General features: G+C 47.9%; 1 protein-coding gene across 1 annotated transcript in view; it reads left to right on the top strand.

Annotated features, from left to right (window-relative positions):
• The window catches only part of CDH3 (cadherin 3), a gene marked incomplete at both ends in the record, with an annotated part of 51,366 nt that overhangs the window by 16,317 nt on the left and 21,840 nt on the right, over positions 1-13,209 (top strand). Inside the window, 2 exons of the mRNA XM_080703483.1 lie at positions 833-958; positions 12,450-12,535. Of these exons, the coding sequence (XP_080559609.1) occupies positions 833-958; positions 12,450-12,535 (212 nt within the window). The remainder of the gene's footprint in view (positions 1-832; positions 959-12,449; positions 12,536-13,209) is intronic.

The raw sequence follows: 13,209 nt of genomic DNA, 5'->3' as shown, positions 1-13,209 counted from the left end.
ACCACTTGATGGGCATTCTGCCTCCAGAGAGGTGGGTTTTTATTTTGCCCAGGACATCCAGTACAATTGGACGTTGGAGCCACAGAGCGTCTTTGCACTGCTGCTGAGAAGAGGCTCCTGGCTTTCGAGGGTGTCCCTGTGGAAGTCAGGACATTACCTTGAGTTTTGTTGCTAACTTGTCTAGGCGCCATCTCAGGTTACAGACTTCTTCCCCTTTTCCCAGTAAGATTCTAGGAATTGTGCATTTAGGATCGATGCTGAAAGTTGTCCATTTATTTTGGTACAACCAGTACCTCTTTTAAGGTTATTTTTGTAATGAGGATTGAACTTGGGGGCATTCTACCTCCGAGCTACATCCCCAGCTCCCCCTTTTTTATTTTGAAATAAGGGGTCTTGCTAGGTTGCCGAGAGTCTTTGCTAAGTTACTGAGGCTGATGTTGAACCTGTGATCTTCCTGTCTCAGCCTCCCACGTACTGGTATTACAGACATGTGCCACCATGCCTGGCTCTTTTTTATCATTATTATTATTTTTTTTTTTTTATCTTGAAACAGGGTCTTGCTAAGTTGCAGAGAATCTCACTATGTTTCTGGGGCTGGCCTCAAACCTGCAATCCTCCTGTCTCAGCTTCCCAGGTACTGGGATTGCAGGCGTGCGCCACCATGTCCGGCCGGTACCTCTTGGTCAGGCTTGTTGACCTTGTGATTCAGCGGGGAAACGGGTTACCGTGCTGAATGACTGTCTGGGGCCCAGGTGGGTGTGGAGGTCGGAGCTGTGTTTAGACCTTTATTTCCCAGGCGTAGATCTGAACTGTTGCCCCGTGTGCTCATCAGCTCGCCTCACAGAGAGTTTGACACAAGCCCATTCATGCCCCCACACCTTGGCCCGCAATGCCTGGTCTCCCGAGGTTGGGCTGCAGCCGGGAACCAGGATCCGCTTACTTCCCGGGCTGTCTGAAGGTGAGGCACAGGAAGTAAGGGTGACGGGGAGACTTGGTTTCGGATCAGTTTCATTCTGGAGCAGTGATACGGAGCCAGAGGTGCCAGGAAGCCTCTGGGAGGAAGTTGTAATGAGCTGCCCTGGGGCCTAACCGCTCACCAGCCTCTGGGTGACGCACAGCTTGCAAAGAAAACTACTCCTGTCCCTACAGGCACCCCGGCGAGTTTCCTTAGCAAGGTCAGCTCCTCCGAGAGCGCTATCCTCCACCTCCCCCCGTAAACCGCAGCGCGCCCCTACAAAGCAGCCCTTCCCAGGTGCTGTGCCGTAGGTCTTGGGTCTCTGTATCTGCCTCCTCCTTCAGAGTTTCATTCATGAGGTAAAGCAGAGGGCCACAACCAACTCTTTTTTTTCTGTGGTATAGACAATGGCCAGGACTTGAAGTCAGAAACCTAGGTTAATTGTTTGTAGGCTCCTGGTATTTTTTTTTTTCCTGTTTTGTACTAGGGATTGAACCCAACAGCATCTTACCTCTGAGCTACACTCTCAGCCCTTTTTATTTTGAAACAGGGTCTCACTACGTTGCTGAGAATCTCACTAAGTTGCTAAGGCTATCCTTGAACCTGTGATCCTCCTGTCTCAGCCTCCCAGGTGCTGGGATTACAGACCTGTGCCACCCTGCTGGGCTTATTGGCACCTTTCACTGAAGGATTACTCTGGGCCAGTTCAGTGCTCAGTGCTGTGCAGACACTGTCCCTTTGACTTCTCCCACTAGCTCTAGGAGGCGCGGATTATATTTCCATTTTCCAACTGAGGAAATGAAGTTTCCAAGTGCTCACAATTTGCCCAAGCATGGAGTCTGTAGGCAGCATGATACAGATTTGAACCCAAGTCTTTTGGACTCCAAATCTTTATGGCTTGCCTTTATTGCTTACCTGCCTTCAGGATTTGGAGCTCGGTCCTGCTGCTTCCTGAAACAGCTCAGCCCCTGCCGCCTCTAGCTGCCTGAGCTGTCAGGTTGGGAGCCATCGGATGCGCGTTACAGGTTATTTTATGAGGATCCAGGCAGGAAAACACCTAGCTGGGTGTCTCGGGCAAGGTTTGAAGCTTGTTTCTGCCTGCCCAGACTCATGCCTCTGTGTTCTGCATCTAGCCAAATGTGGTTAGAGCTGGTGGGCCAGGCCCTGGTAAGCCTGGAGTACTCAGCCCGTGCGGGAGGCACAGACACCCGTAGTCAGGGCACTTGACCACTGTCTCCTCCCTGATCGTTACCACTGTCCCCCTAAGAATAGATGGACAGCCCAGATACTGTGTACAAGTGTTGGAAACTGTAATGGTGGAAATGTGCCAGCCGACAGGGTAGTGGGGCCTGCTGTACACTCCTGGGGGCAGATTTTATAGACAACAGGAAGCTTTCTGGGTTACTGGCACCTTGGGGAGTAGTAGCTCTTCAAGTTTTGGGGCTTGAGGCTTCTGAGTAATGGGGGACTCATTAGGCTCCTGCTGGGTGACCCAGGAGGGGAGAGGATTAGGGAGAGCTCATTGAGAGAGGACAGAATATCTGCTAGCCTTCTGCTGGCTAGAGAACTTCCCTTAGGAAGAATGGGGAAACTGACCTAATTTTTTTTTTTATCAATGTTCCAATAACTAGTGCTGTCAGGAGCATCAGGGTTCAGAGGGGGTGGATGGTAAAACATCTCATCCGTGTCCCCAGCTACTGGTTTCTCCATCCATAAGTCTTTTCAGAGGTATTTTTCAAATATAGTTTAAAAATGTAAATGTTAGCACACTCACAAAGAATACAGTATTCTGTACCTCTTTAAAATACAATTACCCAGCCAGGTATAGTGGCACACACCTATAATCCCAGTTTTGGGGAGGCCGAAATGGGAGAATTGCAGCTTTGAGACGAGCCTCCCCAACTTGGTGAGACCCTGTTTCTAAAAATAAAATAAGCCGGGTATGGTGGCGCACGCTTGTAATCCCAGCATTTGACAGGCTGAGACAGGAGGATCGCAGTTCAAGGTCAGCCTCAGCTACTATGTAGTGAGGCCCTTTGCAACTCAGTGAGACCCTGTTTCAAAGTAAAGAATAAAAAATAGGGCTGGGGGTGTAGCTCGGTGGTAGAATGCCCCTGGGTTTCATCCCTAGTACTGAAAAAAAATAAATAAAATAAGCCCCGTCTTCTTTCTGCTATCTTTTCTGTACCACAATGGTGTGCACAAATGTCCTGTCTGCTGCGAGGAGGTGGGGAGGGGAGAGAGAGAGCAAGAAGAGAGAGAGAGACAGACAGACAGACAGACAGACAGACACCAGGTCCTTCTTGGGCCGCTCTCCAAAGTTGTCGTCTGAGCAGGGCATGGTAGTGCACACTTGTAATCCCAGCATTTGGGAGGCTGAGACAGGAGGATCGTGGTTTGCAGACAGCCTTAGCTACTTAGGCCTTTTGCAACTTAGTGAGACCCTGTTTCAAATTAAGAATAAAAAACAAGGCTGGGGGTGTGGCTCAGAGGTAGAATGCCCCTGGATTCCACCCCCAGCTTTTTAAAAAAATCTATTATGTTAGCTGGGCATGGTGGCGCACGCTTATAATCCCCGCGCTTGGGAGGCTGAGACAGGAGGATCACACGGGTTCGAAGTCAGCCTCGGCTACTTAGTGAGGCTCTCAGCAACTTAGTGAGACCCTGTTTCCAAATAAAATATAAAAAAGGTCTGGGAGTATAGCCCGGAGGTAGAAAGCCTCTGGGTTCCACTCCCAGTACCACCAAAAAAAACAAAGCAAAACAAAAAACCATTATGTCCTAGAGATCTTTTCATATAGATGTAGAATAGGAGCATCCTCACCTTTTATAGCGTGTGTGTGTGTGTGTGTGTGTGTGTGTGTGTGTGTGTGTGTGTGTTACTGGGGATTGAGCCCAGGAACATGTTATTCTTGAGCCTGAGATCCTTCTGTCTCAGCCTCCCAAATAATGGAATTACAAGCATGTACCACCATGCCCAGCTTTATAGATGTCTTTATATATCTCTCTGCTTAGTGTTCCATTGCATAGATGATGCCGTAACACCAGGTTTAATCTCTTTATCGATGAACCTCTGGGTCTTCTCTGATCTTTTGCTGAGTCGGTACACTGTTGATAAGCGTGACTCTGGAATGTCTTGTGATGATTCAGAGACTCTGGGAGGGTGGTCACAGGCTCGTAGGAAGCGTTTCAGCAGTTCTTGAGTGAGTGCTCTGTACAAAATGTGCCTTGAAGACTGGCCACGCTGGGCACTGATCTAATCTGCACACTGGGGCAGGTCATCTCACCTCGGGGCTCCAGATTCCTCCCAGGACAGTGTCAGATGGTGCTAGATAAGGTTCTGGGGCTTATAAATTCATGTTTTAGGGTTTCATCTTGTATAATACTCATATATGATAGCTCTGTGAGGTCTTATTTCCATCTTCCAAATATGAGCACATAAATTCCTAATAAGTTAATACAAGTTCTCCATCAGGCCAGCGTGGCGGTGCACGCCAGGGTTGCAAGCTTGAAGTCAGCCTAGGGGATTTAGGGAGACCTGTCATAAAACAAGGGCTGGGGTAACTGGGCATGGGGTACATACCTGTAATCCTAGCTACTAAGGAGGGAGGAGAATGGCAAGTTTGAGGCAAGCCTAGGCAATTTAGCAAGATCCTGTCTTAAAAAGGGCTGGGGGTGTAGTTCAGTGGCTGAGCATTTGTCTACCATGCGCACGACCCTGGGTTTGCTCACAGCACTCAAAGTTTCATATCAACCTGTTTCCAACTAACAGGCCTAAAACAACAATAGAAAGTTGGTCCCGGAAGCATGAGTCTGTGGTCCCACATGGGGAGGCGAAGTCAAGAGGATCCCTCAAGTCCATGCATTCGAGACCAGCGCAGACAACATGGACCCCACATCAAAAGCAAAGGAGAACAAACACAAGCTTTATTAAGTGCCCGAGGCGTGGGAGTATCAGGCTTCCAGCAGTAGGTTTCGGAGGGACTTTCACACAGATTCACAGCATGGTTTTCGGTGACACAGAGTCACCAAGTGAATCTAGGTGCTTCCTTTGCAATTCTCTTAATCATGTTGCTATAAGAAGAAAGTGTGTTTGATCTTACTACATTTTGAACACCTTTCTAATAATGCAATTTTCCTTCAAGACAAGGGAAGGCAGACCTCAGGCTTAAAGCTTCAGCAAACCGTTCATTCTGGAGCTCAGAGAATTTAATTACTTGGTGCTGGGAATGGAACCCAGGGGCATTCTACCTCTGAGCTACACCCCCAGCACTATTTTATTTCTTATTTGGAAACAGGGTCTCACTAAGTTGCTGAGGGCCTCACAAAGTTACTGAGGCAGGAAGCCAGGCGTGGTGGCGCATGCTTGTAATCCAAGTACTTGGGAGGCTGAGACAGGAGGATCGCACAGGTTCGAAGCCAGCCTCAGCTACTTAGTGAGGCTCTCAATAACTTAGTGAGACCCTGTTTCCAAATAAAAAATAAGCCGGGCGTGGTGGCGCATGCTTTTAATCCCTGCGCTTGGGAGGCGGAGACAGGAGGATTATGCAGGTTCATAGTCAGCCTTGCTGGCTTAAGAGACCCTGTTTCCAAATAAATAAAAAATATAAAATAGGTCTGGAAGTGTAGCCCAGAGGTAGAAGGGCTTCCAGGAACCCCAGTACCACCAAAAACAAACAAACAAAAAAAAAAACAAATAAAAAATAAAATAGGTTGGGAGTGTAGCCCAGAGGTAGAAGGCCCCTCGGTTCCACCCTCAGTACCACACATACACACGCACATGCACAAAAAAAACAAAGAAAAAATAGGGTTGAGGGGGTATCCTGGAGGTAGAATGCCCCTGGATTCACTCTCCAGTACTGCAAAGAAAAAAAAAACTTACTGAGGTTGGCCACGAACCTGCGATATTCTGTCTCAGCCTCCCAAGTACTGAGATTACAAGTGTAGGCCACCACAGCAGGCTTCCCTCTCCATTAGTCGTAGGAACAGGAGATCCTGATAGACTGCCGCCTATATACAGGCCACCTAACTTAGGTCATGTAATGGCTTGAATGTAGAATGTCCCCTATCCCTCATGGGAACCCGGCAGTCATGTGGGAGTTGGAATTTGTTTGCCAAGGAGGGATTCCTGAGGCTGTAGCCTTCGGGATTGTATATAGTCCTGTCCTCTCCTCTCCTCTCTTCTCCTCTCCTCTCCTTCTCTCTCTTCCTCTCTCCTCTCTCCTCTCTCCCTCTCTCTCTCTCTCTCCTGGCCTCCATGATGTGAGAGCAGAGCCTTGCTCTCTCCTCTCACTGCTTCCCCCTGTCATGCCCTGAGCTCCACAGACCTAGCCTGACATGGACTGAACTTCTGAAATCTCCGGAACAGTGAGCACATAAATATTCTTTCCTCCAGGTTATGCCTGGTTAGGTTTATTGGGTCACAGCAGTGAGAATGTTGACCAAAAAGGGTCCTTTATGTTTATTCTCAAAACCTTAGAAGGAGATATTCTTAGTATCCCCCACGTCTAGTGCTTTCCTCCAAATATCACACCGCCTTATTTGGCGTCTAAAAGCCAGTCTGTTCTTCTCATAGATGGTAAAGGGGGATCAAGTACTAGGACATGGAAAAATGAAAAGCACCCAGATACATGAGAAAGACAATGTAACGCAGTGGTTAAGGCAGTGACTCAGGCTTCAGACAGGTCTTTTCGCTGCTTCTGGCTTGAGTTGCGCAGCTGTGTAACCTTAATGACTCTCTTGGGCCTCTCAGTTTCCCAATCCAGAAAATGGGCATTAAAATAGTCTCCATAGGCCGGGCGTGGTGGTGCACGCTTGTCATCCCTGCATTTGGGAGGATGAGACAGAAGGATCCTGGTTCGTGGCCAGCCTCAGCTACTTAGTGAGGCCCTTTACAACTCAGTGAGACCCTGTTTCAAAATAAAGAATTAAAAATTGGGCTGGAGGTGTAGCCCAGAGGTAGAATGCCCCTGGGTTCTATACGCAGTACTGCAAAAAAAAAACATTTAAAAAAGTCTCCATAGGTTGGTTGGTGAAGATCAACAAAGAAAGTATTATTTGTGTATTTTGTGGTACAAGGGGTGGAGCCCAGGGGATTCTACCTCCAGCCCTTTTTTATTTCTTACTGGGAAACGAGGTCTCACTAGGTTGATGGGAGGCTCACGCCTTCTGCAGGGTCGTGAGCTTCTCATCGCAGGCACTCAAACCCGCGATCCTCCTAGCTTAGCCTCCCAAGTACTGTGATCACAGGCGTGCACCACCATGCCCAGCAGGAAGAAAGTATTCTGTTGACTATTGGTAGTAGACTGTGGGGGAGGCGTGGGGTCCCTGACTCCTACGATGACACACATTTGCTAGAGGCTGCCTTAGCGTAGCACCGTGGACGGGTAGCTTAAGGAGAAATTTAATTCTCACGGTCCCCATGGCTAAAAGCCCAAGATCAAGGGAAAGGCTGCTGTCTTCTGAGTCTTCTTCCTTGGCTTGTGGCTGGCATCTTCTCCCTGTGTCTTCCCATGGTCTTTTCCTCTGCGCCATCAGTGTCTTAAGTTTCTTCCTCCAAAGACACTAGTCAGAGGGAATCAACGCGCATCCTAATGACCTCATTTTCACTTTGTTTGTGCACCCTAATGACCTCGTTTCACTTTGTTACTTTGCATGTGTGTATGTAACTCTGTTTGAACCCAGGGGTGTTGTACCTCTGAGCTACACCCCCAGCCCTATTTTTTATTCTTTATTTTGAAACAGGGTCTCACTAAGTTACAGAGGGCCTCACTAAGTTGCCGAGGCTGGCTGTGAATCTGCGATCCTCCTGTCTCAGCCTCCCAAGTACTGGGATTATAGGCCTACACCACCACACCTGGCTTTGTTATCTCTTTTAGGACCTTATTTTAGTAAGATGTGATGACACACTCCTGTAATTGCTGTACTTGAGAGGCTGAGACAGGAAGATCTCACGTCTGAGGCCAGCCTCAGCAGCTTAGTGAGAACCTATTTCAAAATACTAAATAAGCCAGGCGTGGTGGCGCACGCTTGTAATCCCCGCGCTTGGGAGGCTGAGACAGGAGGATCGCGCTGGTTCGAAGCCAGCCTCAGCTACTCAGTGAGGCTCTCAGCAACTTAGTGAGACCCTGTTTCCAAATAAAATATAAAATAAGTCTGGGAATGCAGCCTGGAGGTAGAAAGCCCTGGGGTTCCATCCCAAATACTGAAAAGAAAGAACGAAAGAGAATAAAAAGAAAAAGGGCCGTGGGAGGGTAGTTTGGAGATAGAACCCCTGGGTCTAATCCTCAGTGCCAAAAACCAAACTAAAAAGACCCTGTCTTCAAATACAGTCACACTGTGAGGTGCTAGAGATTAGAATTACAACATAGGAGTGGGCGAGGGAGCTAAGAATTCACCCTAAGAGAAAAGCAGGGCTTACAGGAAAATTAAGAAGATAAGTTGTGAGCAAGTAGTCACGGCCCAGCAGTTACGGAAGTGGATTTGAAACTCAGTTACACTCATTGGCAAAGTTCATTTTCTTCCAGGCTTCTTTTTCCCTGCGTTTAGTTGCATGTTCTATGTTCTATACACGAAGCTCTGCATTCTGCTTATTTTATTTTTACTTCATAACCTAAGAACTTCCCTACCTAAGCTTCAAACTTTTTTGGTCCTGGGGATTGAACCCAGGGGCATTCTACCTCTGAGCTACACCCCCAGCCCTATTTATTATTCTTGATTTGGAAACGGTCTCGCTGAATTGCAGAGGGCCTCACTAAGTAGCCGAGGCTGGCCGCAAACCTGCCACCCTCCTGTCTCAGCCTCCCAAGAACTGGGATTACAAGCGTGCGCCACCACGCCCGGTTAATCTTCAAACTCTAAGTATCACTCTGCTTAGCTGGACAAACCCAGGCACAGAACCCCGTCGATGTTTAACTTGTGCCCGGCGTTTACACTGACGTAACCTCTGTCTGTTAGAATCCCTGGCCCTTCTAGACTTAGGCGCAGGGAGATGCCTCAGGAGAGGAAACCACAACGCCGTGCGCCAGAGGTAAAGGAACTGGCGACCTTGGGCAGCCGGGGGCCCCGGGACTCTGCTGAATCCGAGGTCTCCTCCCTTCCTCTCAGTGGCCAGGCGCGCGGCCGCCCCGGCTCCTCGGTGGGGATGTCTGTCGTCAAGGAGGCAGCGCTGGTCTCTAAGCAATCTTGTCCTCACCGGCACATTGCAGCCTTCACGGGGGATGCTGCCTGTACGCGTGCGCTGGGGCTCTGGGGTGCTGGTCCCAAGGTCCCGACACAGCTATTGATGATTGATTAATTGATTGGTACCTGGGTTTGAATCCAGGGGCATTCTACCTCTGAGCTATACCCCCAGCCTCCCCCCTTTTTTATTTTTTATTTTAGAAACAGGTTCTTGTGCCAGCCCTGGTGGCGCATGCCTATAATCCCAGTACTTGGAAAGCTGAGACGGGAGGATCACAGGTTCAAGGCCAACCTCAGCAACTTAGTCAGGCTCCCTGCAACCTAGTGAGACTCTGGTTCCAAAATAAAAAATATATACAGGGCTGGGGGTGTAGTTCAGAGGCAGAATAACCCGGGGTTCAATTCACAGTACCACACCAAAAAAAAGAGGGTCCCAGTAGTTTGCAGAGTTGCTAAGGCTGGCCTCCAACCTTCAGTCCTCCTGTCTCAGCCTCCCAAGTACTGGGATTTTATGCATGGGCCACCTCAGCCGGCTATAAAGGCAGCTCTTTAAGTCCTTCTCTCCCTTCTCTTCAAGACCCCTCTGTCCAAAAGATGGACAACATCATACCTTCTGTTACCTGGATAAGTTTTGCCTGTTTGGGGACTTCAGAAAGTGAAATCATAAAGCCGGGCGTGGTGGCGCACGCTTGTAATCCCGGCGCTTGGGAGGCTGAGACAGGAGGATCGCGCAGGTTCGAAGCCAGCCTCAGCTACTCAGTGAGGCTACCAGCAACTTAGTGAGACCCTGTTTCCAAATAAAATAGAAAATAGGTCTGGGAGTATAGCCCGGAGGTAGAAAGCCTCTGGGTTCCACCCCCAGCACCACCAAAAAAAAAAAAAAAAAAAAAAAAAGAAAGTGAAATCATATTAATGGGAACCAGAACGTGTCACCCCAAACTGTACATCTGTGACATACACCATTTTGACCAAAGGCAATTAGCAGCTGCAAGTGGAGGGCCAGCTCCCTCTTCCTTCCCTGCTTCCGCCTAGCCACAGAATATGAATCCTCCCTTCCGGGACGCCAGCTCAGAGGCGCTGGGAGGACCCCCCTCCGCGCTCACCTTCCCACACTTGCCTGCCTCTGGGAGCCTGTAACTGCTGCTTTGTCTTGTCGTCTCCGGAATGTATTGTTCTTTGTTGAAGGTGCCTTGTAGACAGAACTGTAAAGCACTGCTTTGAGTTAGTTTCACCGAGGTTTCTCCCTTGTGCTGCGCAGCACGTGCGTTAATAAACCCGCCTGGCTTTTCTAGTGAATCTGCCTTCTGTGATAGGGGTCTGTCTCAACTAAGCACCTTAGAGGGTGGAGGAGAAACTAGACTTCTTCCTGGGCAGTACAGGTACCTCTCCCGTGTCTGGGTTCTGATGTTCAACATGGTCTTTAATAGATTCCCCAGTACTGTTTTATGGCCTTACAGTTAGCTGATTCAATTCAGAATGTGAATATACACAGCATTTCTGTGCATCCTACCTCAATGAACATTTGCTATTTCCAGTTTTTAGCTGTCATGAATGATGTTACCATGAATGTTATATATGTCTTTTGGTACATAAATTTCATGTGTCTTTTGGTACAGAAATTTTTGTTGGGTCCATACATCAGAGTGGAATTGCTGGGATGTATATACATTGCTTTGGTATATATCACCAGACTGCTTTTTTTCTTTTTTCTTTTTCTTTTGGCAGTACTGGAGACTGAAGCCAGGGCATTCTACCTCCTAGCTATACTACCCCCAGCCCTATTTTATTTTTTATTTTGAGACTGGACCTCACTAACTTGCAGAGGACCTCACTAAGAACCTGAGGCTGGCCTTGAACCTGCGATCCTCCTATCTCAGCCTTCCAAGTACTGGGATTTTAAGTGTGTGCCACCACTGGCTGCTGCTGCTCCTCCTCCTCCTCCTCCTCTTCTTCCTCTTCTTTTTTCTTTTTCTTTTCTTTTCTTTTTTTTTTTTTTTTTTTTGCAGAACTGGGAATGGAACCCAGGGACATTCTACCTCTGGCCTACACCCCCAGCCCTATTTTTTATTTTTTATTTTGAAACAGGGTCTCACTGAGTTGCAAAGGGCCTCACTAAGTAGTTTAGGCTGTCCTCAAACCACGATCCTCCTGCCTCAGCCTCCCAAATAAATGCTGGGATTACAAGTGTGCGCCACCACGCCCAATTTTTTTTTTTTTTTAAGTTCAAGGGAATTGAACCCGGGGGCATTCTACCCCCAGCTTTTTTTTTTTTTTAATTCTTTAATTTTGAAACAGGGTCTCACTAAGTAACTGAGGCTGGCCTCGAACTTGCGGTCCTGTCTCAACCTCCCAAGTACTTGGATTACAAGCGTGTGCTACCACACCTGGCTCTCAGTTCTTTCACATACATACCTAAGGGTGCAATTGCTAGTCACGGTAGTTCCACATGAGACTTTTTTTTTGTACTTGAGATTGAATCGAAGGCACTCTACTGCTGAACTATATCCCTAGCCCTTTTATTTTTATTCTGAGATGGTGTCACTAAGTTACTCAAGCTTGCCTCAAGCTTACAAACCTCGCTAAGTAGCTGAGGCTGCCTGTGATCCCGGATCCTCCTGCCTCAGCATCCCAAGTACTCAGATTATAGGCATGTACCACCACCTGTTTGATACTGAGCATCTTCTCGTGTACTCTGTATGTTTGGAGAAATGTCTTTTCAAGTCCCTTGGTTGTTTTTTTTTTTTTTTTTTTTTTTTTTTTTTTTTTTTTTTTGTGTGTGTGTGTGTGTGTGTGTGTGTTTTATTTTTTTTATTTTTTTATTTTTTGTATGTATGGTACTGGAAATTGAACCCAGGGGCCTTCTACCTCTGGGCTATGCCATCCCAGCCTTTTTTATTTTATTTTATTTTATTATTTTATTTTGAAACAGGGTCTTGCTGCTAGGCATGGTGGCACATGCTAAATAATCCCAGTACTTGGGAGGCTGAGACAGGAGGATCCGGATCATGGACAGCCTCAGCTTCTTAGGTCCTCTGCAACTTAGTAAAATGAGACCCTGTTTCAAAATAAAGAATAAAAAATTGAGTGCCCTTTTTTTAATGAGCTTTGTTTATTGGTGGTGCAGATTTTAGAACTTCTTTTCTGTACTTTCATACTTTGTAACACTTTATCATGTCCACATTACTTTTTGTGTGTGAGTTGGGTACCAGAGATCAAGCCCAGGCCTGGCACATGCTAGGCGTGTGCCGTCCCACTGAGCTGCGCCACCGGCCCCGCCCCGTTTCTTAATGCCTTCTTTCTGTCTTGCCCACAGTAGCTTCTGCCGGCTGCCCTGGGCAAGAGTTGGACCTGCAGGGCACTGATAACAACTTTGCTGTGCTGGACCCCGGAGCCATCCAGGTAAAACACCTCGTCCACCTGAGGGACAAAAGGAAGATCTTCCTTTTTCTTCCTCGTGCTCAGATTGAGGCTTTCCCAGCATGCTTGGTTGCTGTGGCCATTGTGAACCAAGCCAATCCTTCACAGAGGGGACCTTGGCCCTCAGCTGCCCAGCGGGGAGCCTGCGGCTGATCTGAGCGGTGAGGTGCTTGCATCTGTCCAGCAGGGGCACCAGAGAGCCAGGACAGTAGAGTCTTTGGGGGCCACATTGGCGTGAACACTTGTACACTTAAATCATTGGGATACCTCTCCCACTTCCTTTCCCTTCTTTCCTGTAACACACAGGTTAATCCTGACTGAAATCCCATGAGCCTCTAGGAAGGTGGACCTAGGGTGCTTGGATGCAATTCTTAGTTTCTTCTAATTTTTTTTGAATAGCTGATACAGCCACGTCATTCAAAAAAATTTTAAGCCAAGCATGGTGGTGCACGCTTGTAATCCCAGCATTCGGGAGGCTGAGACAAGGGGATCACAGTTCATGGACAGCCTCAGCTACTTAGTGAGGCCCTCCGCAACTTAGTGAGATCCTGTTTCAAAATTAAAGAATAAATAGTCAGGCGTGGTGGCGCACACTTGTAATCTCAGCGCTGGGAAGACAGGAGGATCGCACAGGTTCGAAGCCAGCCTCAGCTACT

Source organism: Muscardinus avellanarius (assembly GCF_963383645.1).
Source record: "Muscardinus avellanarius genome assembly, chromosome: 10".
In the NCBI taxonomy this organism is placed as follows: Eukaryota; Metazoa; Chordata; class Mammalia; order Rodentia; family Gliridae; genus Muscardinus; species Muscardinus avellanarius.
Note: the sequence above shows the minus strand (reverse complement) of the source record. Positions and strands in the feature narration are given on the sequence as shown.